General features: G+C 38.3%; 4 protein-coding genes and 1 long non-coding RNA gene across 5 annotated transcripts; 3 read left to right on the top strand and 2 right to left on the bottom strand.

Annotated features, from left to right (window-relative positions):
* The first annotated feature begins 239 nt into the window (after positions 1-239).
* On the top strand, positions 240-3635 carry LOC146324086 (uncharacterized). The gene is made up of 5 exons (XM_084722250.1): positions 240-661; positions 1782-1932; positions 2186-2408; positions 2615-2880; positions 3248-3635. The coding sequence occupies exons 1-4, from the start codon at positions 311-313 to the stop codon at positions 2874-2876; spliced, it is 987 nt and encodes a 328-aa protein (XP_084578376.1). The 5' UTR covers positions 240-310; the 3' UTR covers positions 2877-2880; positions 3248-3635.
* LOC146324085 (uncharacterized) lies at positions 3630-5567 on the top strand. The gene is made up of 2 exons (XR_014771184.1): positions 3630-3689; positions 5076-5567. It is a non-coding gene; the product is annotated as an uncharacterized LOC146324085 (long non-coding RNA).
* Positions 5568-7788: 2221 nt separating this feature from the next.
* LOC146324084 (CD209 antigen-like protein C) lies at positions 7789-11285 on the top strand. The gene is made up of 6 exons (XM_084722249.1): positions 7789-7975; positions 8072-8173; positions 8680-8844; positions 10243-10385; positions 10800-10903; positions 11129-11285. Exons 1-6 carry the CDS (start codon positions 7915-7917, stop codon positions 11283-11285), a joined length of 732 nt encoding a protein of 243 aa, XP_084578375.1. The 5' UTR covers positions 7789-7914.
* Positions 11286-11924: 639 nt separating this feature from the next.
* LOC146324083 (deoxyribonuclease-2-alpha-like) lies at positions 11925-15898 on the bottom strand. The gene is made up of 7 exons (XM_084722248.1): positions 15766-15898; positions 14495-14592; positions 14236-14398; positions 14072-14153; positions 13812-13970; positions 13514-13705; positions 11925-13238 (listed from the first exon to the last, which is right to left on the bottom strand). The coding sequence occupies exons 1-7, from the start codon at positions 15781-15783 to the stop codon at positions 12862-12864; spliced, it is 1089 nt and encodes a 362-aa protein (XP_084578374.1). The 5' UTR covers positions 15784-15898; the 3' UTR covers positions 11925-12861.
* An 847-nt stretch (positions 15899-16745) lies between these two features.
* Positions 16746-24316, bottom strand: dnase2b (deoxyribonuclease II beta). Its single transcript, XM_084723349.1, has 6 exons — positions 24081-24316; positions 23726-23900; positions 22142-22220; positions 21424-21585; positions 19923-20123; positions 16746-19214 (listed from the first exon to the last, which is right to left on the bottom strand). The coding sequence occupies exons 1-6, from the start codon at positions 24182-24184 to the stop codon at positions 18880-18882; spliced, it is 1056 nt and encodes a 351-aa protein (XP_084579475.1). The 5' UTR covers positions 24185-24316; the 3' UTR covers positions 16746-18879.
* Positions 24317-26681: the final 2365 nt, after the last annotated feature.

Raw genomic sequence — 26681 nt, 5'->3', positions numbered from 1 at the left:
CCCGTTTCTCAAGTCCCGCCCACGTCAGACTCCGCCCATTGTCGCGTGCCGGAGCGAGGGGTTATTGGCTGGTTAAACTACAGAAAAGTGAATGACGGCTGGCTCGACCGCAGGGATTTAACTGTGAGGCTGCTGTCTGATTCACACTCCGGGCCAGAAGGTGGCAGTATTGGCTTGACCACAGTGAAACACAGTAGAAGCGGAGGAAAAAGAGGAAAAAGAGGGTTTGCTCGGCAGCTGTCATGCCATTTAAACCGAAGAAGAAGAAGAAGAAGAAGAAGAAGAAGAAGAAGAAGAAGAAGAAGCTGTCATGCCTTCTCCACCGCGCAAATGCGTCTTCCCTGGATGCCGGAGTCTGCAGAGCAGCAGCACGGTTACTTTATTTAAATTTCCCAAAGACGACAGAATGAGGAAACGGTGGATCGATTTTGTCAAGAGCCACATTGATGGAGAGCTGAGGATCACCACCAACACCCGCCTCTGCAGTGACCATTTCACACTCGACAGTTTCACCAACTATCATCAGATACTGTTGGGATTCATGGATGGTCCGTTGGTTCTGGTGAATGGGGCCGAACCCACCCTCTCCCTCCCCGGCCTTCATCCTCCAGTGTCGCCGACAGCAGATACTGTCGCCGGCAGTATGTGTCCGCCAAAGAGTGTGAGTTGCATTGTGGGAATTATAGTAAGTTTAGGTGATTTGGTGCTCAGTAACTCCACTAAATGATGTCGGAGGTGCAAACCCCTTATATGACTTTACATCGTTTATCCTAGTATTATTTTCATGAAATCAGATCCTCCTAGTGGTGCAAGTGGCTGCCACAGGTTTCCACAAGCTGTCACAGGGTGCCACGGGATGCTATAGGATGCCACAGTGCTCAGATACTTGCCACAAGCTGCCACAGAGTGCATCTACCTGCCACAGGGTGCCACAAGCTGCCACATGATTCCACAGAGTCCAACAACCTGCCACAGGGTGCCATAAGCTGCCACAAGTTGCCACAGAGTGCAACTACCTGCCACAGGGTGCCATAAGCTGCCACAAGTTGCCATAGAGTGCAACTACCTGCCACAGGATGTTGCCTGATGCCACAGGTTACAGAACAATATAATGAAAATCTACACATGCTGTAAGGAAGCGCTAAATGTCCTTGACTGTTTAATAATGATACTCTTGATATATAAGTGGCAGCAGAGTGACTCCTTACACTATGTGGAAGCTGGTGACACTCTGGAGGACTGTGGCACCTGAAAACCTGTTACCCTGTTGCAGCTAGTGGTACCCTGTGCCACCCTGTGGCATTCTGTGGCAGCTAGCAGCTAGTGGCACTAGGAGGATCTCTCTGTCTCTGCTGATGTTAGTACATGTTATTGACATATTAGCCTCATTCCCTGGCCTGAGTCCATCAGACAATATCCTGCTAATCCACACCTGATCTTTTATGTGCATCAATATAGTTATGACAAGAAATTGTATGGAGACCAGGATTCTACGTTTGTGGGTAATGGAAAACATGGATCAATGGTCACCAGGGGGTGTGAGATTAAAGTCAATCACCTGTCGACCTCTAACTAAACATGGGTGATTTTTCCCAAACCTTTGAGCCATGCAGGCATGTAGTTTTTAAAAGGGTCTGTGCCCGAGCATTTTTTTTTTTTTTCGCTGAGGTTAGTTGCTTATGTACATTGAGACAGAGAGAGAATGTACTTAGTTGCATTCCACCACTGTCAAATTATTTTTAGACTACTAATTTAAACTGTCATCTGTTTTCACAAAGCAGTACCTTCCAACCACAAGAGAGAGGGGCTGCCAGTGTGACGACACGCAGAAAGTCACCAGAGAAGTTGGATGTCAGATGGACCGCTCTGGGGAGAAAACAACTGTGGTCACACGACTGTCTAAAACAACACTAAGCAATACAAAGAATACAGGTATGTCTGTCATAATGAGCACTCAGGGCTGATTTGAGATCTGGTTCCTCAGACAAGAGGATGACACAGGAGTGGATTTTCACTCCTCTCCCATCCCACTCCTGCAAAAATACTCGTGTCCCATCCCAATCCCAGAAGAATAATTCCCATCCCGTCCCTGTCAATCCACAGTCCACGTGTGTCGTTAACCATGGTATATATATATTTAAAAGACTGTGTATCACTGTCCCTATACAAATATATATTTTTCCAGGTTCTCAAGCTACCGTTGCCACTAGGAGTGTTGCTGTGGGCAACGCCACATCCGAGCTTCTTCCACCCTGTTCTTCAGCTCCACTCAAGCGGAAAGCAGTACCACCTGATGACCCACCAGCAAAACGTTCTGTCCCGGAGTTTCCCAGTTTCAACTTTGCAAATCCTGATGACTCCACCTACCTCCCCGGCATGTCTGAATCGGTTGACACCACCAATGAACAGTAAGTTAATTTTGCTTGTTACAGATCTGTTAATCTGACATAATAGGAACAATGTATTCCTCAGCATATATATTACGTAAGGGATAATCAGCGAGTAGACCATGGTGTTATTTCATGTATTCTGTGTCATGTTATTTCTCTGCTAACGTCACTCACAAATAATACACTTTGTAACAACCGCTGCCTGTGGTTTTCTTTGTCAACAGAGCACCAGCCGAGCCACCGCAGGACAAGGTCAAGTACTTGGTGTACGAGGAGTGCCTGCTTGAACTTTTTAAAATCTGCCCCTCCTGCTCAAGCGTCTGCAAGGTACAGACGTTCGTAAAAGGAACATTACTTTCTGTGACCCAGAAGTGCCTCCACCAGAGTTGCTTATACACCAAAGAGTGGAGGAGTCAACCACCCGAGGGCAGCTCTCCAGCAGGGAATCTGCACCAATCAGCTGCTGTCGCGTCTCGTCCAGACTAACGAGGTTTGTAAAAATAATGAAATATTTTCCTGGTCTAAATATTTAATGTTTACATCATAGGTAACACCAATGACAATTATACAGCACATTAATACATTAAGCTCTATTGTTGTGGATTCATCAAGTTTAATAGTTAGTTATTGCTATTAAATAAGTTTTAGGTATGTAAGAAGAAATAAATTTCAGTAGATTTGTGTCAAACCCAAAATTTTGACCTCCTGGGGCGCCTAATTCTCATAGTGATGTTTGGTCAAATTTCAATGTTGAAGGATCACTGATAAGAAAGTACCAAAGGAGGGATGCTGCAGTGATCATGATGACGACTTAATCTCTCTATTCCTTATTCCTGTCTTGTTTTTGTTTTCCATAGTAATTCAGATTTGACACCAGGGTTTTCCCCACGCACCGTTGTCAGTGTCTTCCTCCAGCATGTCTGCCGGCTGCTGCTCCCGTGACCGATCTCCTGCTGAGGCTTGGGCGGTATCATTTTTATCATGTCTTCCTGACATTATACCAGGGTATAACATATTATGGCGGTATTTGTGTAAATTTATTCATTGACAAACTGGAACCTAAACTGTACATTTAATAAGAGTCTGCCCTCTGGTGGCGTGTGGTGCACACTACAATTCAGCATCCATTTATCAGTTTAATAGAAAGAGGAGTGTCTGTCTATAAGACAGCATTGAAAATCATACCACCTGGATTTCTTAATACCCTGCTATACTGTAATATCTTCATTACCACCCAAGCCTACGCCTGCCTCAGCCCATCCCTACACTACAGCCCACCAGCCTACATTAAAAAAAAAGGTAAGTTGTGACACATATACAGATATGTCTTTACTAAGTGCATTGAATGGATAATAATTGTGTACATAACAAATGTCCAGGGCTCTGCTGCGTACGCCATGCAAAAGTTTTGATAATAAAACCAAACTCGACAGCAGAATGTGTGCTCCTCTAAGTAAACTCTGACCCATGCGTTTGGACATGTTGGTGACAGGAGGAACTGGTGAGGCAGATGTTCAGGTGTTGAATTGAAGCTAGTCTGACTCCCCAGATGTACACTGCAGGTATAAGTCTGCAATTGGTCGATTGTTTCAAGTGGGATTGTGGCATCTGCTATCTATATTTTCATAGTCACAGAGGACAACCTCTGAGCTGCAGCCTACACACTGAAAATGGCAAATTAGGCCTGGGATGCTAATGGTATAAATGTAAACAAGCTAGTTAGTCAGCTGTTACCAAAACAATTGTGACTGGTTTAAAGAAATGCAAACAAGGCAGGGCGTTTTTTAGCCAAATGCGTATTGCGTGGAGCCAGACTTTTCTCCAGTGTTGAGCGCTGTGGGTAGAGTACTGGCTGTGTGAGACTAAATTGAAGCCAGATTCTAGAAATTACATGGGAGATGCATCTCACACATTTAATTTCATTTAATATCACTTGTTACTTATAGATCCAAATTATCATAATCATCCAAATCAGCAGTGTTTGTATTTGTGCTGGTCAGTAGTCAGTAGTTTTAATCATATTGTATAATACTGTGCATACATCACCTATTACAGTCTTAGTTTTCAGATTTTTTGTGTGTGAAATGAGTGAACGACTTGTGCTGTCTGGTGCACAGAGCAAACCGAGTGTGTCTGCAGCCACACACACTCTGCCTACTCCAGTTACCTCAGCCGGCACATCTTCACCTCCTACACATATGAATTGTTTAAATAGCAAAGTCTGCAAATAAAAGCCAGAGATCCACCTTTCTCACAGTCGTTACACTTCATATCCTCATTATCAGTCCTAGTTGTAATGGAGGCCAAGTTAACCAGAACGAAACTTACATTTTCAAATATGTGTCTCAGGGTGGGAGATATCACAAATTGTGTGAAGCATTGTGGTGCAAAGTGTGAAGCATCAGTCTTACTGCTGTAAACATAAATACTTTGGCAGACATTCAACTCCCTACTGCTCCTTAAACTGTTTTTTATATCTCTTCACCTCGTGTGAGAATCTTTGCACATTGGATTTTTTTCACTTTAAAGAATCACTATGTAGAAATTCTGATCCTCTGGAGGTGTATTTCTTAAACAAATATTGATATCTGGTGTCTTTGTAGAAGAACGCATCTGAAACCAAGTTGAATTTGTTTGATGCACTAAACAAAAATTTTCCTTCTCCGTTTTGGTCATGTGTTACAGAATGGGACCCCAGAAGATGACGGTTTGATTCATCAACCTGCAGTCTGCCTCAAATCATTTTGGCTGAGTGGATGGACAAGGACATGGACAACATTTTTTTTTATTTCCAGTGAATAGGCTGAGATACCCACTCATAACACATTTTCACTTTTTATTTATGACCTTAATTTTATTTTCATGTACTTTAACTGCAACACAGCAGTTATTAAAAGCTTTAATTTTAAATTGAGAGATTACATTGTAAATATGAAGATGTTTTTTTGGTTATTGTTCCTCCTCTTGGATGTTTGGCCTTTGCTGTGCAGAAAAATGTATGTTTGATGCTAAAAGGCCTTTTTATATTCATCTGCTACAGGGGGAGAGAACATGTCATGTGATTCACTTGCATTAAGCCAAAGACTGTACTTTGGCTTGTTGAACGGTGTTTTTTTCTGTCTTATTTGAGAATCAAGTGACATAATAAAGAATGTATACTAAAGCTACTACAAAGAACGTTCATATTTTGGAGGCCCTCGTGGACAAAAGCTGTGACATTTCCACCATAATAACCACAAAATATAACATAAAATCTAAAATTACGTAAACAAAAATCACCTGCTTCTTTAACGTAAAACTTTCTGTAACTTTGGCTGGGAAAAGGTAAACATAGGCTTGTGAAATCTAACGTTAAGACTAACTGCATAGAAATCATAGAAGCCAATCTTACTGAACTTACATGGGTCATATAGAGGGATCAGTGATGCCAGTTAAAACTCCTTTAAGTATTTTGAGTACATAAATAAAAGGTTGTGAGGTATTTTTACAAATTAAATCTTTTTTTCTGATCAGCAAAAGATAAAATTACAAAATACTTAAAGGTAATCAAACGTCTATTTTATTTTATATTTTGCTAAAATGCTGCCCATCTCTGTTAACTGGATGTGTTTAGTTGAGCTGCTTTTAAACTCTTGATTATAAGAAGCCTGAGCATCAGAGTTTATGATATATTGTTGGCCCCTCCTAGAAGTTTTAAGTATGATGGGGCATGTTGTTGGTGTGAACAGGAAGGTGTGGTGTCACTGGGCAAAGATCGTTCTACATTTTTTAAAAAAGCCACTTCCTGAGCTACATGTCTGTGAATCTTCCCAGACTAGTCTGACACGCATGAACTGATGAAGCTTCTTGGATGAGAGGCGAGCCACTATATTAACAAATCAAATAAAATATCAACTATTAGTGAAATTGCTCTTCTAAAAAATGTTTGCACAGTTTATTCCAATGTAATAGAAAAGTATGAAAATGATAAGTTGTGTACAGAGTGGGGAAATGACAAATTGTGGTTCTAGAATTTGTACCTGAATATTTTAATATGAAAATAAGTTTTCCTAGACTCAGATATTATATTTTTGTATATATTTTTGTACTTTTTACCCCACTTATGTACTACAGTACATCTAAAACATGATACTTGTATGTTTTGAACTTCGAACATATTACGTTGCCTTTCACACTCCTTTCTGTAATAATATTTTGTTTTTGTTGTGAATTTTACTCTGCCTCACTAGATCCTGACACTTGGCATTTAAGTTAACAGAGACATGCAAACATTTCTTGTTGGAACAGAAACAAAACGATACACAAATCTACACTCACAAGAAATGAAGAATCAATAAAAATCAAAACTACACCATAATAGAGGAATGTACTTCTGTGGACAGTGTCACTATTAGGAAAGGCTGTGAGACGGCAAGGTAAAGCAGTGCCCTTAATTACTTTAAATATTATCTTAAACATTATCTTAAATAATCTTAAATTTAAACATAAAATGCTTCGATATAGGCCTACTGTATATGTAATGGGATTATGTAATCTAAATACCAAAAAGGTAACTGTATTACATTACATGTACAGATAAAAAAAAAATCATCTTACAGATGCATTTAGTAAAAATAGGGATTATAAGTAGGATTACAATTTTAGAATGAAGAATGCTAAAACTGCCATGCACAGTGCAGACACTAATTTATTACCATTGCTTCTAGTGAAAAAACGCTTCATATTACACATTTAAATCAATCAATCGATCAATACATTGCACACTACAAAGGAAGAAATAGCTGAACAAACTAATAAACCTAACAACAAATATAAAACACAATGCAAAACTGCGACGATTAATCTAGTATTAATCAACTATTACATTAATCTGCATTTATGTTGAGGATCGATTTGAGTCATTTTTTAATTTTAAAAAAGTCAAAATTCTTTGATTTCAGTTTCTTATACATTAATATTTTCTGGTTTCTTTGCTCCTTTCTAAAAGTAAACCCATTATTTTTTAGTTCTGTGGGCATCATTTTGGTCTTTGGGAAACAATGGTCAACATTTTTTCTGACATTTTGTGGACCAAATAACTAATTGATTAATCGAGAAAACGAATTAATTGATAATGAAAATATTCGTTAAAGGATTACTGAATATTTTCTAGTTTCTTTACTCCTCTCTGACAGTTAACTGAATATTTTTGAGTTGTGGACAAAAGATATTTAAGGACACCATCTTGAGTTTTGATGAACATTTTTCACATTTTCTGATATTTTATTTTACAACTAATCGATTTATTTAGAAAATAATTGGCTGATTAATCGATGATGAAAATAATTGTTAGTTGCAGCACTAAAAACACTTTATTAGGCTGCGTCCATTTCAGCAAAGTACTTGAAAGATTGTTATCATTTCCATACATCTGAAACTTGTGACTTCCTCAGAGATAAATGGCAAGCGGCATCATCTTTTACACATGCTGCAGTCCGCGCTGCAGAGCCGATGCTTGAGGAAAGAGTCGATTCTTGTATGAGCGATGGAGATGAATGGAGATTTCGCTGATGGATATGAGCAAATTCCTTCAGCAAATCGGACGGGTAAGAATATTCAGTCAGACAGAGAGGATGTGTATTATCATCTGTCATTACTGATGTCGTATAATTTATTGTATTCACTGATTTTTCTTTGATCAGATCCCAGGAGCTCAGAAAGCAGGTTTCATAGAGCTGTCATTCTCTGTCTGGGGCTGCTCAGTCTTTTCCTTCTAGCTGGACTCGTCAGCCTCTGTGTCTACAGTGAGTCTGGTTTTCTAAGTTAACGTCAGGCTGAACTTTTCAGGGATTTTCAGCATTTTCAGGAGCATTATTCTGCACTGAAAGATGCACGTTATACCAGAATGTCTGCTTCCCATCCTGGCTTTTCTGTGATGTCTTTGTCTTGATGTTTTTCTTTTCTGTGATGTCTTTTTCATGATGAATTTATTCCCTTACTTTTTATGTTTTTAAAACGCTTTATAAATCTGTACCATGGGACAAATAAACATTGACCTCATGAAGCATTTTATTTAATATATTTCATATAAATATGGATCATACCAGCATCTCTGGCTGACCAAGAGCATTGCATTTACCAGCTCTTCAAGCAGTGCTAAAACGTGTTTGAATTCAGGTGCAGGTGGTTCAGTATCAACATATATGCTGAGAAAAGATTTATCATGTCTTTATAATATATAATTATAGCAGAGTTGAGGTTTTCAATAGATTGCACATGCAGAATGAACTTTTAACATCATTTATTTCAGACTCAGGACAGCATTCATCTGCAGACGTCTCCACTGTAAAAGGTAACCTGACTGAGCGTCTCCAGGCCAAGCTGTCCTCCGTGTCTGAAGAGAGAGATCTGCTGAATGCTAGGCTCACTGAATTGACTGAAGAGCTGGACAGGCTTCAGAGTTTGTCCAAACAGAGTGAGTGTTTGACTGTGTGGATTCTGCACAGCTGCCTCTTAACATTAAGGTCAGGACCCACCACAGCATTATGTTTTGCTTATCCTGCTCTCAGTTCTGTGTCCCAGTAACATATTTCATTGTCACAGTTTGTTTAAACATAAATGTATTGTGTATGAGGTGCATTTTCTGTTTAGAAATGTAATTTCTTTTTTATCTTATCTTTGAAATTAGAAGATTTTGCAGCTAAAATCCAGAGTTCAGAGTCCAGAGACACACTTGAAAGATTATGATCTACTTAATGATAATGCAGCTTCTTTATTCTTTGTAACCTTAAGTTATACAGGGAGAGTTCAGTGAAGGTGATGCTTTCTTTTGCAGGAACGACCTGATCATATTCACACAGTTACACACATTTACACCCGGAACCAGTACAACCACAGTTTTATCTGCAGGCCACTGAGCAGCTGTGGCGACCAGGGTTAAGGGCTTTGCTCAAGGGCACCTCAGTGATGGTCTGCATCCAGAACAACAGAAGAAAATAGGAACACACTTACCGGGCATAAATGTAGAATAGTTGTTAGAGTTGGCGATCATTTAGAGGACATAATGTTAAATCCATACAGTGTCTCTCTGTCACCGCATACTTTAGCATCTAGTTGTTTTATCCTGAAGGAACAATGAGAGAAAAGTCTTACATTTATTATCTGTGTATTGATGCATATCAAAAAAGATATAACTAGCACACACATACACTTTTACAAGTTGTCTTGGCCTTTTAAACGTTCAAAAAGCAAGATGTATACCTGGAAATCATTGTGTGTGCAGTAGATGTGCTTTGACAATATCTAGAATATGGAACTTGACAAACTGCAGCTGCTTCACCACTTCTGTTTTTTTCCCCCTCAGACACTGTTTTACTTTAAAGCTAAAAGAACTTTTTAACTGATAAAGAACAAGTCTCGGTTTAATACTGAGGCCCCTATGTGACCTACAACAGTGAGGAACTTGGCTGTTTCTACATATTATGTAACTTTGTCTAAAGGAAAAAGGAGCAACAAACAAAAACAAGTCCAATTTTTATAATTCAAAAGAGCCAAAAGAATTACAAACAGAGTTGATTAGCACAAACCAACCATCATATTGTTCATAAACTCACAGGCTCTCAAATGTGTCCCATATATTGTGTCTTTATGAAGTTTATACAGTAAGGTGAACCCAGGATTCTTGGTACAATACTATTACATGATTCTAAGCATCTTAATGAAAACTGAGACATCATCAAGACATTTCCATACATCTAGATAAGAAACTTACATTGTGTCATGCTGTCCAAAAAGCATAGGAGTCATGAGAAGAAGCAGCATGAAAGTGCTTTGCTTTGGAGTGTTAATGTCTTTTGTTTGATGCATTTGACAGAGAAAACCTGCCCTACAGGATGGAGGATGTTTAGCTGTTCCTGTTATCTCTTCTCCACCACGGCTGATTCTTGGGAACACGGCAGAGACGACTGCCGAGGCAGAGGAGCAGATCTGGTGATCATAGACAGTTATGAGAAACAGGTAGAGTGGAGTGTAGATTTTAATTGCAGTATCCTGATCCAGATCCCTGATCTCTGGGAAAGACTGATCTACAGACACTCTGCCTCCACTTTCAAACTGCTAGACTTTATCACTCCACCTGTAGATTTATTACTGGTGACAGTTACACATCATATATCATTTTCTTGCTGTATTTTTCTGTTCAGACTGAACTCTTGACATCATTTGAAATGAGGGCCCTTCCTCAGTGGTTCATTGAGATTAAATTAATTAATTCATAATAATCAAGTTACAATGATAATATGGAATATTTTTCTTTTTGTGCTATTAAAACTTTTAAGTGAATCTTGATTGATTATCCAGTTAATAGTTACAAATTGCATGTATGGCAAACTAAAATAGAAATAAGAGCTTTCTTTCTTTCACCTTGAACAGGAATTCATCACTGAAACCATCGAGGATGAAAGTTGGATTGGTTTGAGTGACAGAGACAATGAGGGCACCTGGAAATGGACTGATGGAACTCCACTGACTCTGGGGTATAAGACATAAATGTTACTCAATATCTCAGTAATTACCAGACTGAACTTAATTTTCTTGCAAGCGTAGCTGCTTTACATGGGGAAATAAACTAATTTGTTGACTTAAGTCTTTTTTTTCCCTCTCTACAAGTTAATTCACCTTCATTCATTCATTCATTCATTCATTCATTCAAAAAGCATTAAGAAATGGTGTGAAAATGAATATTCTTAATAATATCCTAGGTACTGGTGGAGTCGGCAGCCTGATAACGGTGGTGGAGATCCACGATGGGGTGAAGAAGACTGTGTATATATCAAAACTGGCAAGAGTACTGGAGCGAACTGGAATGATCTGCGGTGTGATGCCTCTTTTCGATGGATCTGTGAAAAAATGGCTTAGCATCGAATACGTTTTGAAATAATACATTTACAAACATTTTTACAAGTCATGCTTATGCAAAAGGCCTTTGATAGTGTTACTGTATGTGATATAAATAGAAAGAGATACAGTGTCTACATCGGCATGTAGCCATTTCTTTATGAGACCATCTTGTGAAACTCGAACATGACACTTGTCATCGAGACGGGTTGTGTGTGTGTCTGTGTGTGTGCATGTGTGACCAACGGGGCTGGGGCTTCTCAGCAGCTAATGTCACATACTACTGGACGAATCAGCTTACTGTTCTTTGTGCACGTTTATAACTGTATGCTCAGGGATTTCTTGTGTTTGCTGCGATTCATAGTTTTTGAAAAACCTCGGAAAAACCTTAATAAAACCTATATACTGTATAACCTGTACTGATTGCTGACTCCTCACTCCCCTCTGCAAGTCATCAACAACTGCAAGGCTAAAAGTAGACTTAAATAAGTTCTGTAACATTCAAAATTCAGCTGCGCAAGTTATCTGCCTCAAATGGTCCTGGGGACACATCACCCCCCCACCCAACAACAACTGCACTGACTCCAAGTTAAATATTGCATCTCGTACAACGAGATGCACTCAAAGATGATGCACTCAAAAATACTGACCGAAGCTGAGCAAGAATTATTCAACTTTTAATAACAAAAAGTAAATGTACAATAGGCTCACATGGTTGAATAGGTAGTCCAAACAAAAAGAAGGCAAAATCCAAAAAGGTCTAAAATAAAGCAAGGAAAAAGTCCACAACCACATCACAGAAAAAAAACAATTAAGGGCTTGGTGCTTGATTCAGATCACTACAACAAACTGGCAACTGAGAAGCAAACAGAAGCACGACTAAATACAGAGAGAAACTAATAAGAGGCACCCACCCTACCCACAATACAATCTGCTCCATCCCTGTACACTCACTCTCTCACTCAGTGTTGCGCATGAACGCGCTAAAGGAACATGCGCTAATTTTTTTTATGAATGGTGAACTGAACAAATCACTTTGCAGTTAATAAAAGTGCAATTAATGAGGCTCACGCTGTCGGTTGATTAAAAGTAGTGTGATCACAGCAGAGCGAGAGAGAGAGAGAGAGAGAGAGAGAGAGAGAGAGAGAGAGAGAGAGAGAGCAAATATGGACAGAAATGTTGACATGATGTAAAAAATTTGCATGACCATGGAGGATGTTTATGAACTAAAACTGCAGACTGGAGTCTTGTTCAAAGTGACAAACAGACTGATAAATCTGTGTTGTATTAACTATCTCATATCCTGCTTCACCTCCATCATTATTATTATTATTATTATTATTATTATTATTATCATTATTATTATTGGCATGATGTTCCTTGATTAAATCATGCAGAATACAAAAGACAGTGGTTAACATACACCAAAACGTGATGTTTAAAACTTGTTTAAAACTTACATGTTAAGCACCCAACAATTTGAACTCTGGACGTATAGTGATGTAGTCTATAAAAGTGATATCAGGTTCCAGTCAACTTTTTTGGTTTTGACAGTACGGCTACACTTTTCTTCACATTTCAATAAAGGGCTGTCCCTTCAAAGCTCACTGCGTTGAGCATCAGATGGTGGACGTGGACGTTTACATGGTTCATGGCTTGCGATCAGAGCATAGAAAGCCCTCCCAACTTTAACATCATTGGTGCATATTGCTCCTCCACCTCTTTTCATCTGACTCACTTGTCTGTTCAGATCAGCTACGCAGGTCCAACCACCATCAGAAGTCACACACCACTTGGAGTGATCAAATGAATTATTGAAGGATTCTCCAATCAGCCTTACTATGTTCACATTGTACACATGATGAGGGATGCTGTTGCTGCAGTTAGAGGGCAAATTTGGAGAATTCACCCTTCCCCAGAACCTGACATACAGATTCTGTCCCAGTTCGTTTACAATCAGGCCAGAGTAGAGATCTACAAAGAATAGAGAACAAAGCAGATACCATTAACTATGAAAATGAAGAGCAAACACTCAGGTCAAAATTTTAGAGATACATTTTTTACACATATAAGTAAAATAAAACTGCAAACAAAACAAAATGGCAGTGATAGACAGAGGACAGTTTGTTGTTTTCAGCAGTGCAGACAGCTCGTCACTGCAAGGAGAATTAACATGTAAACACGTTCCTACTTTAGCTCCTTTAAAAGACTTTTATTGTTTTGTTTTATCATCAACATAAAACACTTACCATCCCCAAAATGTGTGTATTTTGCAATGCTTGAGAATTTTTTTCCTCTCTCTGAAGTCAGCACCTTCACTCTAAACCAGGGTTTTGTCTTTGGGTAGCAGCTTCGCTGAGCAACATATTGCAGCTCATTGTGAAAGCTTGTCGGGATTACATAGTCATAAGAATAAACATGGATGTACTGGAGCTGCAAACCTGAGAATTTAGATTAAAAAAATTAATTGTATTCTCGTCTCTTCTAGCTAATAACTTTCAGAAATACAACTAAAGTAAAATGTCAATAAAACTGACATTAACCTACCTATTTCTCTAAATTGATCGTAGGAGTAAGTCACACACAGAAACATTTGAGCAAAAACAGTTCCACTGTTTGGCCAGAAGTCTTTTCTGTGATAATTTGGAAATCTTGGTGTAGAGTGTGAGAGCCAAACTCCTGTTTTTCTGTCCAGCATCACCACTCCTTCAAGATGTAAAACAGTTGAAAACAACAGAAAATTAACTTTGCTACAGTGTGATGTTTCTGACTTCAAACGTAATAAAATGGATCAATGCTGTACCCACCTTTACTGTGGCCAAATGATCGAGCAGGATCCTTAAAACGTGCAGGCTGGTCGCTATAGATCATGTATCCAAAGCCTTCAGTCTACAATGACACAACAGGAAACTTATCAATCAGTGTCCTGAATGAAACACTGAGGTGTGAAAGAGATCCTCTAATTCGGTACCTTTCTGCTGTAGAAGTCGAGAAGAGGTTTCAGGGTGTTTGCAAGAGTTCCAGATTTGCTGTTGATTTTCTTTTTGCTGCGCGTCCACCCGTTGGTGTTTTCATCCATGTACAGATACGTCAAACCATCACCATTGTTTTTGGGTAACTTGTATAAAATATACCTGATGATACAAAGATAAATGTATTGTATTATGTATTGAGCTGACACTGAGAACAGGTGAAAATATAAATTGCCACAGTTGAAAATTTCCACTAACCAGTCCACCTCGTTTCCGTTGTCATTCCTGCATTTTACATCTGAATCACAGCCTTGAAAAAGGATCCCAACACTGATGATGACTCTCATCATTGTTCTCTGAAACAATCAAACATTAAATCATGAACTACAAGAACAGGAGGAAGTCCTGCGCTCACAGATTACACACCAGCAGAGGGATTTAATATATTTTCTGAAAGGTATAGAAGGCCATCGTTTGCAATGAGACATTTGTAATTTTCTGGGTGTAAGAATCCTGACTTCCATCAGAGCTGGTCTGGTAGTTTTTCGTCTTGTTTTGACATTTTTCATCTCTTTAGGTCATTTTTGTCTTGTTGCATCTTTTACGTTGTTTTTTCCTCTTGTTATGCTGTTTTCATCTTGTTACATTTTTTTTCATCTTGTTAGTTCTTTGTCTTTTACGTTTCATCCCATGTCATTTTTATCTTGTTACATTTTTTTTGTAGTTTTTAGTGTTGTTACACCTTTTTTATTTTGTTACGTCTTTTACGTTGTTGTCTGTCTTGTAACATCTTTTTTGCTTAGTTTAATCTTTTTTTGTCTTTTAAATCACTTTTTGTCTTGTCACATCTTTTTAAAGTCTTGTTATGCATCTTCTTTTTCTGTTTGTTGTGTGTGATATGCACCGATGGTACACCAGGGAATCTTCTTTTCTGTGTTACTTTCCCGCCCATTTAAAAATCAGTCTTGATGCTGGGAAATAAATAAAAAGAATCAATAATTCCCCTCAAATGCATTAAAACTCTAGTAAAGAGCCTATTTTGAAAGTGTAAGGAGCAGACAATACAGATATTTTTGTTCAGAAGTTGTCAAAAAAACAAATACTCAAGTAAAGCACAGATACATGAAAAATCTACTAAAGCACAGTACTTGTACTTAGTTTCCACCTCTGGTAGGAACTATTTTCTTTCTACCAAAGAAAGCAGATATTTCTACGGCTGATATTCATCTATAGTGCCACCGTCAGAGGTTATGTTTTATACTGCAGTATTTCAACTCATTTTTCAACTCCAAGAATTTCACCAATGATTTTAGATGATTGTTGGTAAGTTATCAGCATTTCTATGAAAAAACTTCCTGTACCTATAAGATTAAATCGCCCAACAGTGCAAAAAACACACAAGAACATTCCTAAGAATACATCTAAAACATATAAAGCTCAACATATGTTTTCCTTTTTAACATTTTAAATTTGAATTATAATCTTTTTAATATACAGTATATAACATTTTAATGTATCATTTAACTTACATGTCCAGCCATCGTCATTTCTCTTCACAGTCAACTGTGCATCTGTTTTGCAAACCAGCTTTGGTCATATCTCACTGTTAAAAGAAACTGACACCCACAACGCTCATACTTCATTTACTTCCTTGTTCCTCGCTCATAAGCGTCATTGGAAATGATTCAATAATCTTTAGCCCAGCACCAGAATGCTGATCTGCCTGTTATAAGCTGGGGAAAATGTAAGGGGTTATCTGCCTGTTATACAACTGACTTACAGCATAGAGTCAAACTTGGGTTGAGGAAGAGGTAAAAGTGGTGCTGAACCAGGATAGATGGACAGAACTAAAATCAAAAGCTGAGGTGTGTTTTGAATTATGATTGTTGCTGCCAGTTTTGCTTCTTTCAGTAAATTTGTAGAAACAAGTGTCTCCTACAAAGTGTCTTTTAAAAAGTCAGAATAAGTATCATGTATTTATTAGTATAAAAAATATGACACATTAGAGATCGGAGAAAATTGAAATGAGTTGTTCAGCATTGACAACATGAAATAATCTAAACCCTGTGACAGAATTTGATTGTTTTAGGAAAATAAAATAGTCTAGATCAGCCAGCTCACTTTGAAATCTAAAAATCTTCTGAAGCCTAACCAAATCTAATCACAACTCTTTTCAACACACAAGACTAAGTGTACCGATGATGACAGGTACGTTCTGGTGTTAATGTGACAGATAAATGAAGAATAACATAATTTAAATCCCATGGGCTTGTTTTATTAATTTCAAACTTATAAAACTGAAACTTTAAAACCTTTTTTAACAGTTTATTTTTCATAGAAGGCCCATATCTCAGCATTTAATTCATATCTGTGAAGAAACGGAAATGTTTAGAAACGTTTAGATTATTTTTAACTTATAGAAAATCCTAAAGGATACAGTAAAGATGAAGACCTGAACACAGACTATGTTCACAGAGCCTTCACTCTCTGCTAAAAAAAACTCATCTTCTATGCAGATGGGGGAGAAAAAAAAATGAATTTGTATGTATAAGAGTTAAAAAATTACATATACAGACACCTGCAGTTACTGTGTGCATTATGATGGATGGATGGATTGACTGTACTGTTATTGTTATTGCATTGAGTATAATATGAAATGTCCATAAAACAGTTAGGGGTCATCAGTTTATTTAATGATAGAAAAGGTTTTCCTTGATGCCCAGTCTGACCACTAGGTGTCACTGTTTACCCAAAACACTGCGCACCTGATGAGATACTCATCAAGTATCATCTTCAGGAGGCATCAACTTCCCAGACATGATAATGACGATGCATACAACACCGCATTCAACAGACACAGATCTGATGCTGGTAGAGTCGATGTTTTTCCATTAATCTGATCTCTTGATAACTCAGGAAAGTTTCACAGAGATAGCTGCTTACATCCCCACTCACTCACACTGACACGCAGCTGTGCGACCACAGTCTGATTTGCAGCTGGCTGCTGGGTCAGGTCCCGTGGAGACGCTGAGGGTTATGGGACTTGCTGAAGGGCGAACCTGAGATGGTAATGAGGGAGGGGGCATTTCACCAGAGGGACCGTTGTTCCACTTTCCACACCCAGATTTATATAATTTTCCACCACTATCCCTGCTCTACTAAAGTTTAATTACATTCTGCATTCTTCTGATATTTACAAAGACGAGTCATATGATGAGAGTGAATGATAATTTTACACAAATGTGAGTCAGTGGTGGCAGAGCGTTCTCCCCATGTGTTGAGGCTGTGAGTCCTCTGCAGCGGCCGTGGGTTCAGCTCCTACCAATTGGCCTTTACTGCATGTCATTCCCCCATTCTGTCTTCCACTTTCCTGTCATATCATTAAAGGCATAAATAACCAGTAGATATAAAAAAAACTTGCCAGTGCTTCTACTCTCTTCATGGAGGAAAGCTGTCAGAAAAAATAAATACACCCCAAATTTACATTATGTTATTTAAATTTACATTTATTACAGATTTCAAATTAAAACCAAAGTAGAGGTAGGATTTACTGCGGCAAATGTTTTCATAAGTGATGATATAGTTTGCTACAAAAATGTCTAGGATCCAGAACAGGGATATTCAACTTGCAATGAAATGAAACTGATTAACAATGGTTACAAATATGTCAGTTTCGTATGACGGTATAAATGAGGCTGTTAGTAACAGAGAAGGCTGATCTTTGTATGAGGACCTTTCAGGCTGTGCAAAGTGCAGTGGGATCAAACGGTGAGGTGTGCAGGAGCAGACATCTATAAGCTGATGAGGAGCAAAAGCTACACAGAAATAAACATAATTATAATCCCATAAATGTGCGTGTTTCATACTAAAAGAGCTTAAATATCACTACCTAATGAAAGTCACTTATTTCCAAAATTTCAGCTTTGTGGCAATGCATTTTTCAGGTGATCCAGTGGCTTTATAAATGGTTTGTCTGGCTTAAGAAATGGAGAAATTGACTCAGTTTTATAAAGGAGCATTATCTCCTTAAGTTTTATCAAAATCTTCAAACCCACCAATTTTGGAGATAAGTGGTTTTCACAGGACAGCGACGCTATGCAGTTTATGGTTAGCTTATGTATGATGGAAGACGTTTCACCTGTTTAATCTTGTATAAACATTGCAAATTTTAACAAAGAATTTAGCACCAAAATGCAGTTGGAGTTATAAAATGTAGTGAAATATCTAATTTATCTGTTAATCCTTGCGCCAAGTGAATTTAGTTAATAAGTTAAGGTAATGTTAATTGAAAAAAATTAAAGAACGAAAGATGGCTTATGAGCCTTTCAATGTTTATTCATTTTATCTTTTTTAAATTACATTTTTATTGATTTTTGTTAATTAACTGGCGCCCGGCCTCCTGTCATTTTGCAAAAGTGGCACCTGGACAAAGCAAGTTGAGGATCCCTGATCTACTATCTTGTCTAGGATCCAGTTATCTATCAAAGTAGCCACTGTGTAAAATTCAAAAACTTCTTGCGTGTGTTTTATCTGAAATTGCTGGTTCATTTGATGTGTGTGTGGTGTGATGGTTGCATGTCAGCTGCTTTAACCCTAACGGGATCCACCGCTGCACTTTTATCAGTTTTATCATCCTCTCTTGTTCAACAGCTGATGTACCAGTCCACCACCTGCCGGAACGCCTTGTAAATCAAGGGGTTGAAGGAGCAGACCAACCCCCCACCACGCCACATCTGAGCCCTGTCCCTGTTCAGATCCCCCAGGCAGGTCACCTGGTCCTCGTAGACCCTGGACACGCACCACTTGGAGTGGTCGTAGTGGGACTGGAACAGGACTGATCCGGGCAGCTTGATCCTCTTGATGTTCAAGGTGTGTTTGGGCAGCGAGCAGTTGGAAGGCAGCTCGTGACCTTGTCTGTGCCACGTCTCCACCAGCAGGTCGGCATCCAGAACCTGAGCCACCCAGCCCGTGTAGATGTCTGAATGAATGACAGTCAGGGGGTTAGTCCAGCTGCATTATGACATGAAATATGACAAAAAGCACATAGTAAATACAGGCAAGCTCATTTTGCTACTAAAATGCACTAGAATAGGTTTTAAAATTCTTGACAATTTCCCAAATGATGTAAAATTTAAAGTGACAGTTTACTCCAAAAACAAAAATACATATTTTTCCTCTTACCTGTAGTGCCCTTTAATAGGGATGCACGGTATTATTTAGTACAAAATCATTTCCAAAATGTAACATTAAGAGCACAACCGTTTACTTTTTTCCAAGTACATTTTTACACAAGTGTCTTTCACACAAAATACTGTTTACTTTTTGACTCTTAAGTCCTGAATTAAAAAAAATCTAAATTGGAAAAGTTATTGCTCCCAACAGTTGGCACTAAAACCGCAAAATGTGACGAGGGTCTCAAGTAGACAAAGCCAAAAACTTCTGAAGGCCTTGGGTGGGGTGTGTTCTGGCACATCACTGTCCTGAGATGATAGTGTGTCTGCACCTGATAATGACTGACTGTGCAAAGAAGTGGAACAAATGCTCAAGAGCCTCTCCAAAAACTATCCCAACTAGACAAAAAAGTGCCTATGTTGCAACACGTTTTTACACATATATTTATTCTTTATAAAGCAGCCAAGAAGCAACTAAATGTCTAAAAATAAAATGTAAATGAGAAATATCTTACCATCCACAAAGCGTTCAGATTTGACAAAACTGACAAACTTCTCCCCTTGGATGGAAAAAAGCTGCTCCACGCTCTTATCTGAGGCCAGCGGTGGAGGTTTGGTGCCCTCACATAACTGGGCCAACTGCGGCAGGTCGGCCAGGAATGCAGCAGGTACAGAGCAATTATAGATACGTGGGTAAATGTACGCCATCTGCTTCGCTGGAGACGGAGGAGAGGGCATCACAAAGAAGAGAGAAATGAGAGAAACATTTCACTAAAAACTTTCTCCAGATATTCCCTCATCCATACAAGGTTGATGTACACAACTTACTATTAATACTAATATTATAATAACTACCATTACCATTACTTTAAAGGAGAAATATGTACTATATTTACTCTAATGAATAAAATAACCATAATATGTCATCAGAGATTAAGGAAACATTAAATTGAAATACTCGCCACTCTGTCATGAACCCTGCAGCTGTGTGTTCCCCTTGTATTGTGTTTTTGTTTGCCCATTTCAAGTTAATTAGGGTTCAAATGAATGCATGAGTAGGCGTTTGTTTGTGAGTCCTGAGAAATCATTAATAATCTTTCGGAGGAAGTATATGTTCATAACGGTTAAATTAAGCAATATGTTAATGGAGTCTGGCAGGCAGCGAGGCAGGCAGTCACTGAACTTTAACTCCGGAGTGTGTTATTTCAGAACAGTGGAACAGTGTGGGACTTGTCGTCTCTCGTTATTGTCAATTTACGATGTTGCGTGGGTCCTGCGGCCTACAGAGCTATTCCTAAAGTCTGGGGAGGAGGGAGCAGGGGGGAGACAACACACTTCAACCACAGATTGTACATTAGAAAGGATTTCAACCTATTTAATATACAATCTATGGCTCCAACTCGCTATTTGGACTGCTGTACTCATTTTTGCACATGCAACTGTTACATATCGCTCCTTCAAATCTGTATGTGAAACTTTTTTGTTAACTGTAATAAGAAAAGATTTAAAATGAGCTTGTCATATAGACAACAGCTTCAGCTATTATTATATGAGAGCAGACCCTCAAAACATCATTGTTCAAATACTTCAGGTTTGTGTAGATTTGGAGTCATGTCTGTATTTCAAACCCCACCTCCTGCTTTCTCTAAACCTCAGTTTAGTGAACCCATCCTTATGTACTGCACTTATTTCACTACAATCAGCCTCACCAATAGAAACAAGCTCCTGAAAATCACATATCCTCTACAATGATTGGTCTCCCCACCCAATCTCCCAGCCCTCACTCACTCTGCAAACACACCATAGTACACAACCCCTGCCACCCCCTCAACACATGCCTCACCCTCCTCCCCTCTGGCTGCATACAGACAACCAAATTTCCTCTGATTCTGATGACCTTACAGGACCAGATCACTGTGTAAATGTTTTCTTGTTTTCAGCAAATAGAGAATTTTGTAAGCTGAAGTCTGGGATGTGTACAGAGCGAGCCCTGTTGCATCATGAGCGTGCACTCACCTATACGGAGGAACTGTTCATACTGGTAGGTCACACAGAGAGCAGTCTGGCCATTGACTTTGCCAGAGGAGGGGTAAAGGTAGCCTCTCTCAGGGAACGATGGGAAATGGGGGATGCTGTGCGACACCCAGAAACCTTGAGAGCGGTCAAAGAGCAGTAGCCCTGCAGGATGCACACAGGCAACATTCACAGCGCACGTACAACACAGTAAACCAATGTGCATGCTCGCACGCATTCCCATCAAAGTCATGTTCAGGTGGTCAATAATCCAGAGTCAACAGCAGTTATCAGACAGATGATCTTTGCCCGTTTCTTCCCCCTAACACCAAAACCAAATTCCAAAAAACGTAGTATTGCCAATGATGAATAGCAGCCTGGAAATACATCTATCATTCAATTTCAGAGACACAAAAATGTGCACAGGTCTTTGAATGCGCCAGATTGTAGGCACACAGGTGGACAACTTAAAATAGAATGGAGGGGAACTGAAAATTTTGTCTCCAGATCTTGAAATGATTCAAACAAATGAATACAAAAACAATGCTGTGTCTAAAGTCTTTTAAATACTGTGATATTTTGTGTTGTAAAGAGTAAAATCTTTTGGAGTTTCATCAGCCTTTTAATACAACTACAATTAAAATCCATCCTAGTGGGAAATCAAAGCAAAATCCTAAAAAAAACAGTAAAAACAAAAATGAATTTTCAGAATAAACTGTACCTTTAGTGTGTCCATATCCTTTTTGGTAATCCAGGATTGGTGGTGCATCATTGTAGAGTGCGTAGACTGAACTGTTAGACTGAGGAAAATATTGTTTTATACATACAATAATTTTTTTACATTTTTAAACCTAAATATACAGCATATTATATAAAAAACTGCACTGCAAAACCAATCCAAATAGACTAGAATAGTTACAGCTGAAGAGAACTGAGGAAGAGCATCTTTAGGCGTGTCGTTCAAAAAAGCACCTATTCTTGCCACCGTTCAAGCAGCTGCCTTGTATTAAGACATCCCCTGATGATCAACGGGCGGCAAGATCTCCAGCTGTCTAGTATGGCGAGACTACAACATTATTGTGCTTTAGAGGTGCTGGTAGATGGATTTTAGTACATTTGAAAAGAGCCAGACTGAGTATTTCCCCTTCTCTCCAATTTTTATGCTAAGCTAAGCTACCAACAGGACTTGACTTTCAATTTTAAGAGCAAACATGAGAAGGGAAACAATTGTTTCTTTAAATTTTTGGCAAAAAATTAGCAAGAATATATCCAAAATGTCTAATTATTGATCCACACTCACACTTTGTTCTGTGCTTCGATGACAGCTGAGTAAGCCTGGTACTCAGCAGAAACTCTGTCAAATTTCCTGTACTTAGCTTTATGCTAGACTTGTCTATGTTAAAAACAAAACCAGATTTGAAAATGGTTAAAATATGTTGCTGAGGGACCTGTGAAGTGACGTATACAATCAGATCTTTAGTTATCTCATGCTAGCAAAATGCTAGCTGACTTAAGATGTCACTTTTACAGGTCTCCACGAGACATCTTTTAATTATCTTTTCTTTTCAATATAGACGAACACACATAGCATATCTAAGTACAGGAAACAGAAAAGCAGAAGGTTGACTGAGGTTATGATGGGCACCAAGTTTGCTCAACTCTCATAGAGAGGCACAGTCCCTCCCCTTCGCCTTGTGGATTTTGTTTGAATTGTTCCACAAATTACACATAAGATGCTTGTCAATTTAAAAGATCATTTTACGTGTCAATAAAGTTGCAATTTGTCATAAAACTTTTGAAGTATGAAACTATGAAGATGTAACATTAGCTGCCGAAGCTATGATGTTTTTGTACTGGCATGTAGTCACACAAGTAACATGTCTTGCTTGTTCTTTCGCATGCTGACTTTAAAGGGATCAGGAGTTGCTGGATAAAAGGTAAGATAAAAATGATTAAAAAATGATTTAACATAAAACTAAACTACAGCAAACTGGGATTTTTCTTGACTTCATCATAACATCATATGTGCAATTGTTGACACCATTCAAATGGGAGCAAAAAATATGTCTTTCACCATTGAGCAGCACAGAGTAAAAGGTCTGTGTCATTACCTACTTATAGCTGGGGAAGCTTGTAAATGTCCAGCTTCACTTAGTTCCCCACAGGAAACAGAAGAGTGTAAGTTCAGCAAACGGGCACCAGCATCAGCCGTGCTGAGTCTGGTTAAAGCCACAACGTTCTCTAGTTTCCTATACACAGGAATCAGTATATAAAACCCACTTAAAGAACAGTAACATAATCTCACCTTGTAGGCTTTTCCCATGTAAAGCTGGTTCAGTGTGTTCCCTATGGCTCCTTCACTGGTGTTAACCATGAATTTACTCATCTGCCAGCTCCCCACTGAGGAGTCCAGGTACATGTAGTCGACCCCACTGCCGACCTCGCCAATCTTATACCTGGGCAGCTTGTAGACGATAAACCTGCAGACGAAAGAGAGATAAGTATACTTTTTCTTCTGTATTTAGAAAAAAGGGCATCTTGGAAAACAGTCAAGAATAACTTTATAGATTTTACATTGATTTCACGCTCAAATGTAGAAACTATGCACAGTTTATTGGCTCACTCTCTAAAAGACTTGTCAATATACTGCATCAACTCACCAATCAACAGGCTCACCAGCTTCATTTCTACAGGAAATCTCAGCACTGCAGTTTGTGCAACACACGATAATAATCTGTAAGCATAAACTGAAGCGTGTGGCCATCCTGAACAAGTACTCCTGGCGAAGTGAACACAGCACAGAGCAAAAAAGGGAATTTGAAATCTTTTGCTACGTTGTGTGTTTCATGACTGAGTAACACTGAAACTGAGTACAGTGCAGACGCAAATGCAAAACAGGAAGTCATAAGATATGGTCGCATGACAGGGGAACACTGCAGGAACTGTGAGAGTTCCTAGGGGCCAATATTAAATTAGATGTTTGGCTGTTTTTCATGTTTAATCTGTGAATCATCATGCTGTGATTTCTCCAGTGAGAGTTTTTCTCTTTCAGCACTGATCCTTCAAGGTGTTGCACCTGCTTCTCAGTACAACCGCAGTCATCTTTTATTAGCAATGGGGCTGCTGATCACTGAACTGGAAACCATCTGGTCAAAACAACTCTTTCACCCAGTGAGAAAGCGGAGAAATTAAACATTGATTAAACTTGGCACTCTTGTATCTATGGCTGATTGATTAAATGAGAAGCCGATTTAGAGGGTGAGACTGAAGCAAATGAATCACTAAAACTTTAGTTGTACAGATACCAATCCAATCTTTGGTTCCACATGACTTCAAAACGAGAAAAAAAAAACACATCTGTGGATAAAGAAACAGTTAAACTGTAAATTATTTTTTAATGTTTTGATTTAACCATTAAAAACATGCAAGCATAAAATCATTTAATCAAGGGTGTATGGATGAATTAATGGAACCCTGAATAAAATCAATTTCTACTCTCCTTTTTTGAAAGGTTATTGTAAGAGTTCCATTAGGAACCCTATTCATCCAAAGAACAGCTTTTTGGTAGAAAAAGTTCTTTAATAACTGCTGAAATCCTTGAAGGTTACTACAAAAGATTTCTTGGTAGAACCCCTTGGGTAGGTTCTTGATAAAACTCATGGAATATAAAAACCGTTCTCTGTAGAAACCCTATAGTAGTTTTATATGGAACCCTTGATATATAAACAGGTTCTTGGTAGAACCCCCCATGTGGATTCTATATAAAACCTTTAGAATATAAAAAGGTTCTCAGTAGAACTGTTTCTGTTTTGTGATACAGTTTGTTGTTGCCCTTGGGGGTCAATATTTTTTTTTTATATATATTAAATATTATGTGCATATATTTTGTTATTCAAATTAAGTTTAATATGAATTTGTTTAATACATCATGTTGCATTTTTGTGTTTATTGTAGAGACTCGATACCAGCCCACCTCTTGGTATTTGAGTGCAGGTGATGCAGTAGGTTTTTACTAAATGTTGGGAACTGAAGCTGTGGTTGTTTGGAAAAGTTTTGAGTGTGCTCGATAAATTAATGTTATTTTTGAAGTGATAAAGAATTCTTGAAAGTGAGCAGGAACTGAACATCCAAATCCATTTGTGAAAAATCCATTAATATTTCTAACCCCAGACTTGATGACTTAATAGGGTGATGGGTTTTTACAAAAACCTTAAAGTGGAACTTATTTTGTAAAATGTGTTTAAATGCACAGTTACAGTGGCCTCTTTTTGTATCTTGTGTTTGCATGAACATAAGAAGTAGCAAGGTAATAAGACATGAAATAACACAGTGCCTGGCTTATATTTAACCCAGTAACTGAGTTCATTTTGGGTCATATAAGAACAACTTAGCATATCTGGGTTGAATGTTAGCAGTTGCATTAATGCTGGGGTATTTATTAAGCTTGAATTTTTGTAACAGTAAAATAGTTATATCAGTATAATATTTGAATTAGAAAAATGTAATATTGTGACATTAATGGGGTGAAAACCTGACAATGATGAGGTAATATAGTTTGATGTTTTCCAATATTATAGGCTACTAGCAGTGTAATTACATGGTATTATTTATTACCGCTTTGTTATCAAACTATTAACCACTATTACCGTGTTATTATAGAGCTGCAATCTAAAGTTATGAGTATTTATTTGCCAATACTTGAACATGCATTGTTAAAACTAAGGAATTCTATATTAAAATAACAGGATGGCAACTTTCAAACTTCTCTCAGCATTTTTACTGTAAATAAAAGCCATTTGAACTTCATGTATGAATAATCTAAGTGGGAGAATGTACGGTGAACAGGGGAGAAAAAAGAATATCCATGAGTACTGGGGTTCAGACAGCGCCACACATCTGTAACAGCATAGTCTCTGAGAAATGTATTAATCACTTTTGCAGATCTAGGATTAGCAGTTGCTCTGTCTAAATTCTGTCCAAAATCTCTCCAAATTTTCTGTAGCTGATGATTCTGCTTCTTTCAGACGTCCATCTTGCTCCTCGAGGGACCACTGTATGGTAAAATGTCACATTTTAAAGTGTCTAGAGCCTTTGTGAACATAGCTGCAGTTAATGTGTCATCCTCCTTAGCCCTGTTGTTGGATGGTTTGTTGGTTGGGGGCTTGATGGTTCATTCTTAAAATCAGTCAGTTTTTGCTATTGTTACATAACTATTAAAATAATTAAAAGGAAAAGCATCAACACTTCACATTTATGAATGT

The sequence above is a fragment of the Lutjanus erythropterus genome, chromosome 7 (genome assembly GCF_056507025.1).
Source record: "Lutjanus erythropterus isolate fLutEry1 chromosome 7, fLutEry1.hap2, whole genome shotgun sequence".
NCBI lineage: Eukaryota > Metazoa > Chordata > Actinopteri > Lutjaniformes > Lutjanidae > Lutjanus > Lutjanus erythropterus.
Note: the sequence above shows the minus strand (reverse complement) of the source record. Positions and strands in the feature narration are given on the sequence as shown.

Bases quoted from the DNA above. Each gene is read 5' to 3' on its own strand.
- LOC146324086 (XM_084722250.1), top strand. From the start codon at position 311: ATGCCTTCTCCACCGCGCAAATGCGTCTTCCCTGGATGCCGGAGTCTG. The intron at 1,933-2,185 runs GTATGTCTGTCA...ATATTTTTCCAG, and splicing joins AAGCAATACAAAGAATACAG to GTTCTCAAGCTACCGTTGCC. The intron at 2,409-2,614 runs GTAAGTTAATTT...CTTTGTCAACAG, and splicing joins GTTGACACCACCAATGAACA to AGCACCAGCCGAGCCACCGC.
- LOC146324084 (XM_084722249.1), top strand. From the start codon at position 7,915: ATGGAGATGAATGGAGATTTCGCTGATGGATATGAGCAAATTCCTTCA. The intron at 8,845-10,242 runs GTGAGTGTTTGA...TGCATTTGACAG, and splicing joins TCAGAGTTTGTCCAAACAGA to AGAAAACCTGCCCTACAGGA. The intron at 10,386-10,799 runs GTAGAGTGGAGT...CACCTTGAACAG, and splicing joins TAGACAGTTATGAGAAACAG to GAATTCATCACTGAAACCAT.
- LOC146324083 (XM_084722248.1), bottom strand. The intron at 14,154-14,235 runs GTACCGAATTAG...GTGTCATTGTAG, and splicing joins TCGACTTCTACAGCAGAAAG to ACTGAAGGCTTTGGATACAT. The intron at 13,239-13,513 runs GTAAGTGTTTTA...TATTCTTTGTAG, and splicing joins ATACACACATTTTGGGGATG to ATCTCTACTCTGGCCTGATT.
- dnase2b (XM_084723349.1), bottom strand. From the start codon at position 24,184: ATGGCCACACGCTTCAGTTTATGCTTACAGATTATTATCGTGTGTTGC. The intron at 21,586-22,141 runs GTACAGTTTATT...TGCATCCTGCAG, and splicing joins AGGATATGGACACACTAAAG to GGCTACTGCTCTTTGACCGC. The intron at 19,215-19,922 runs GTAAGATATTTC...TCATTCATTCAG, and splicing joins ATCTGAACGCTTTGTGGATG to ACATCTACACGGGCTGGGTG.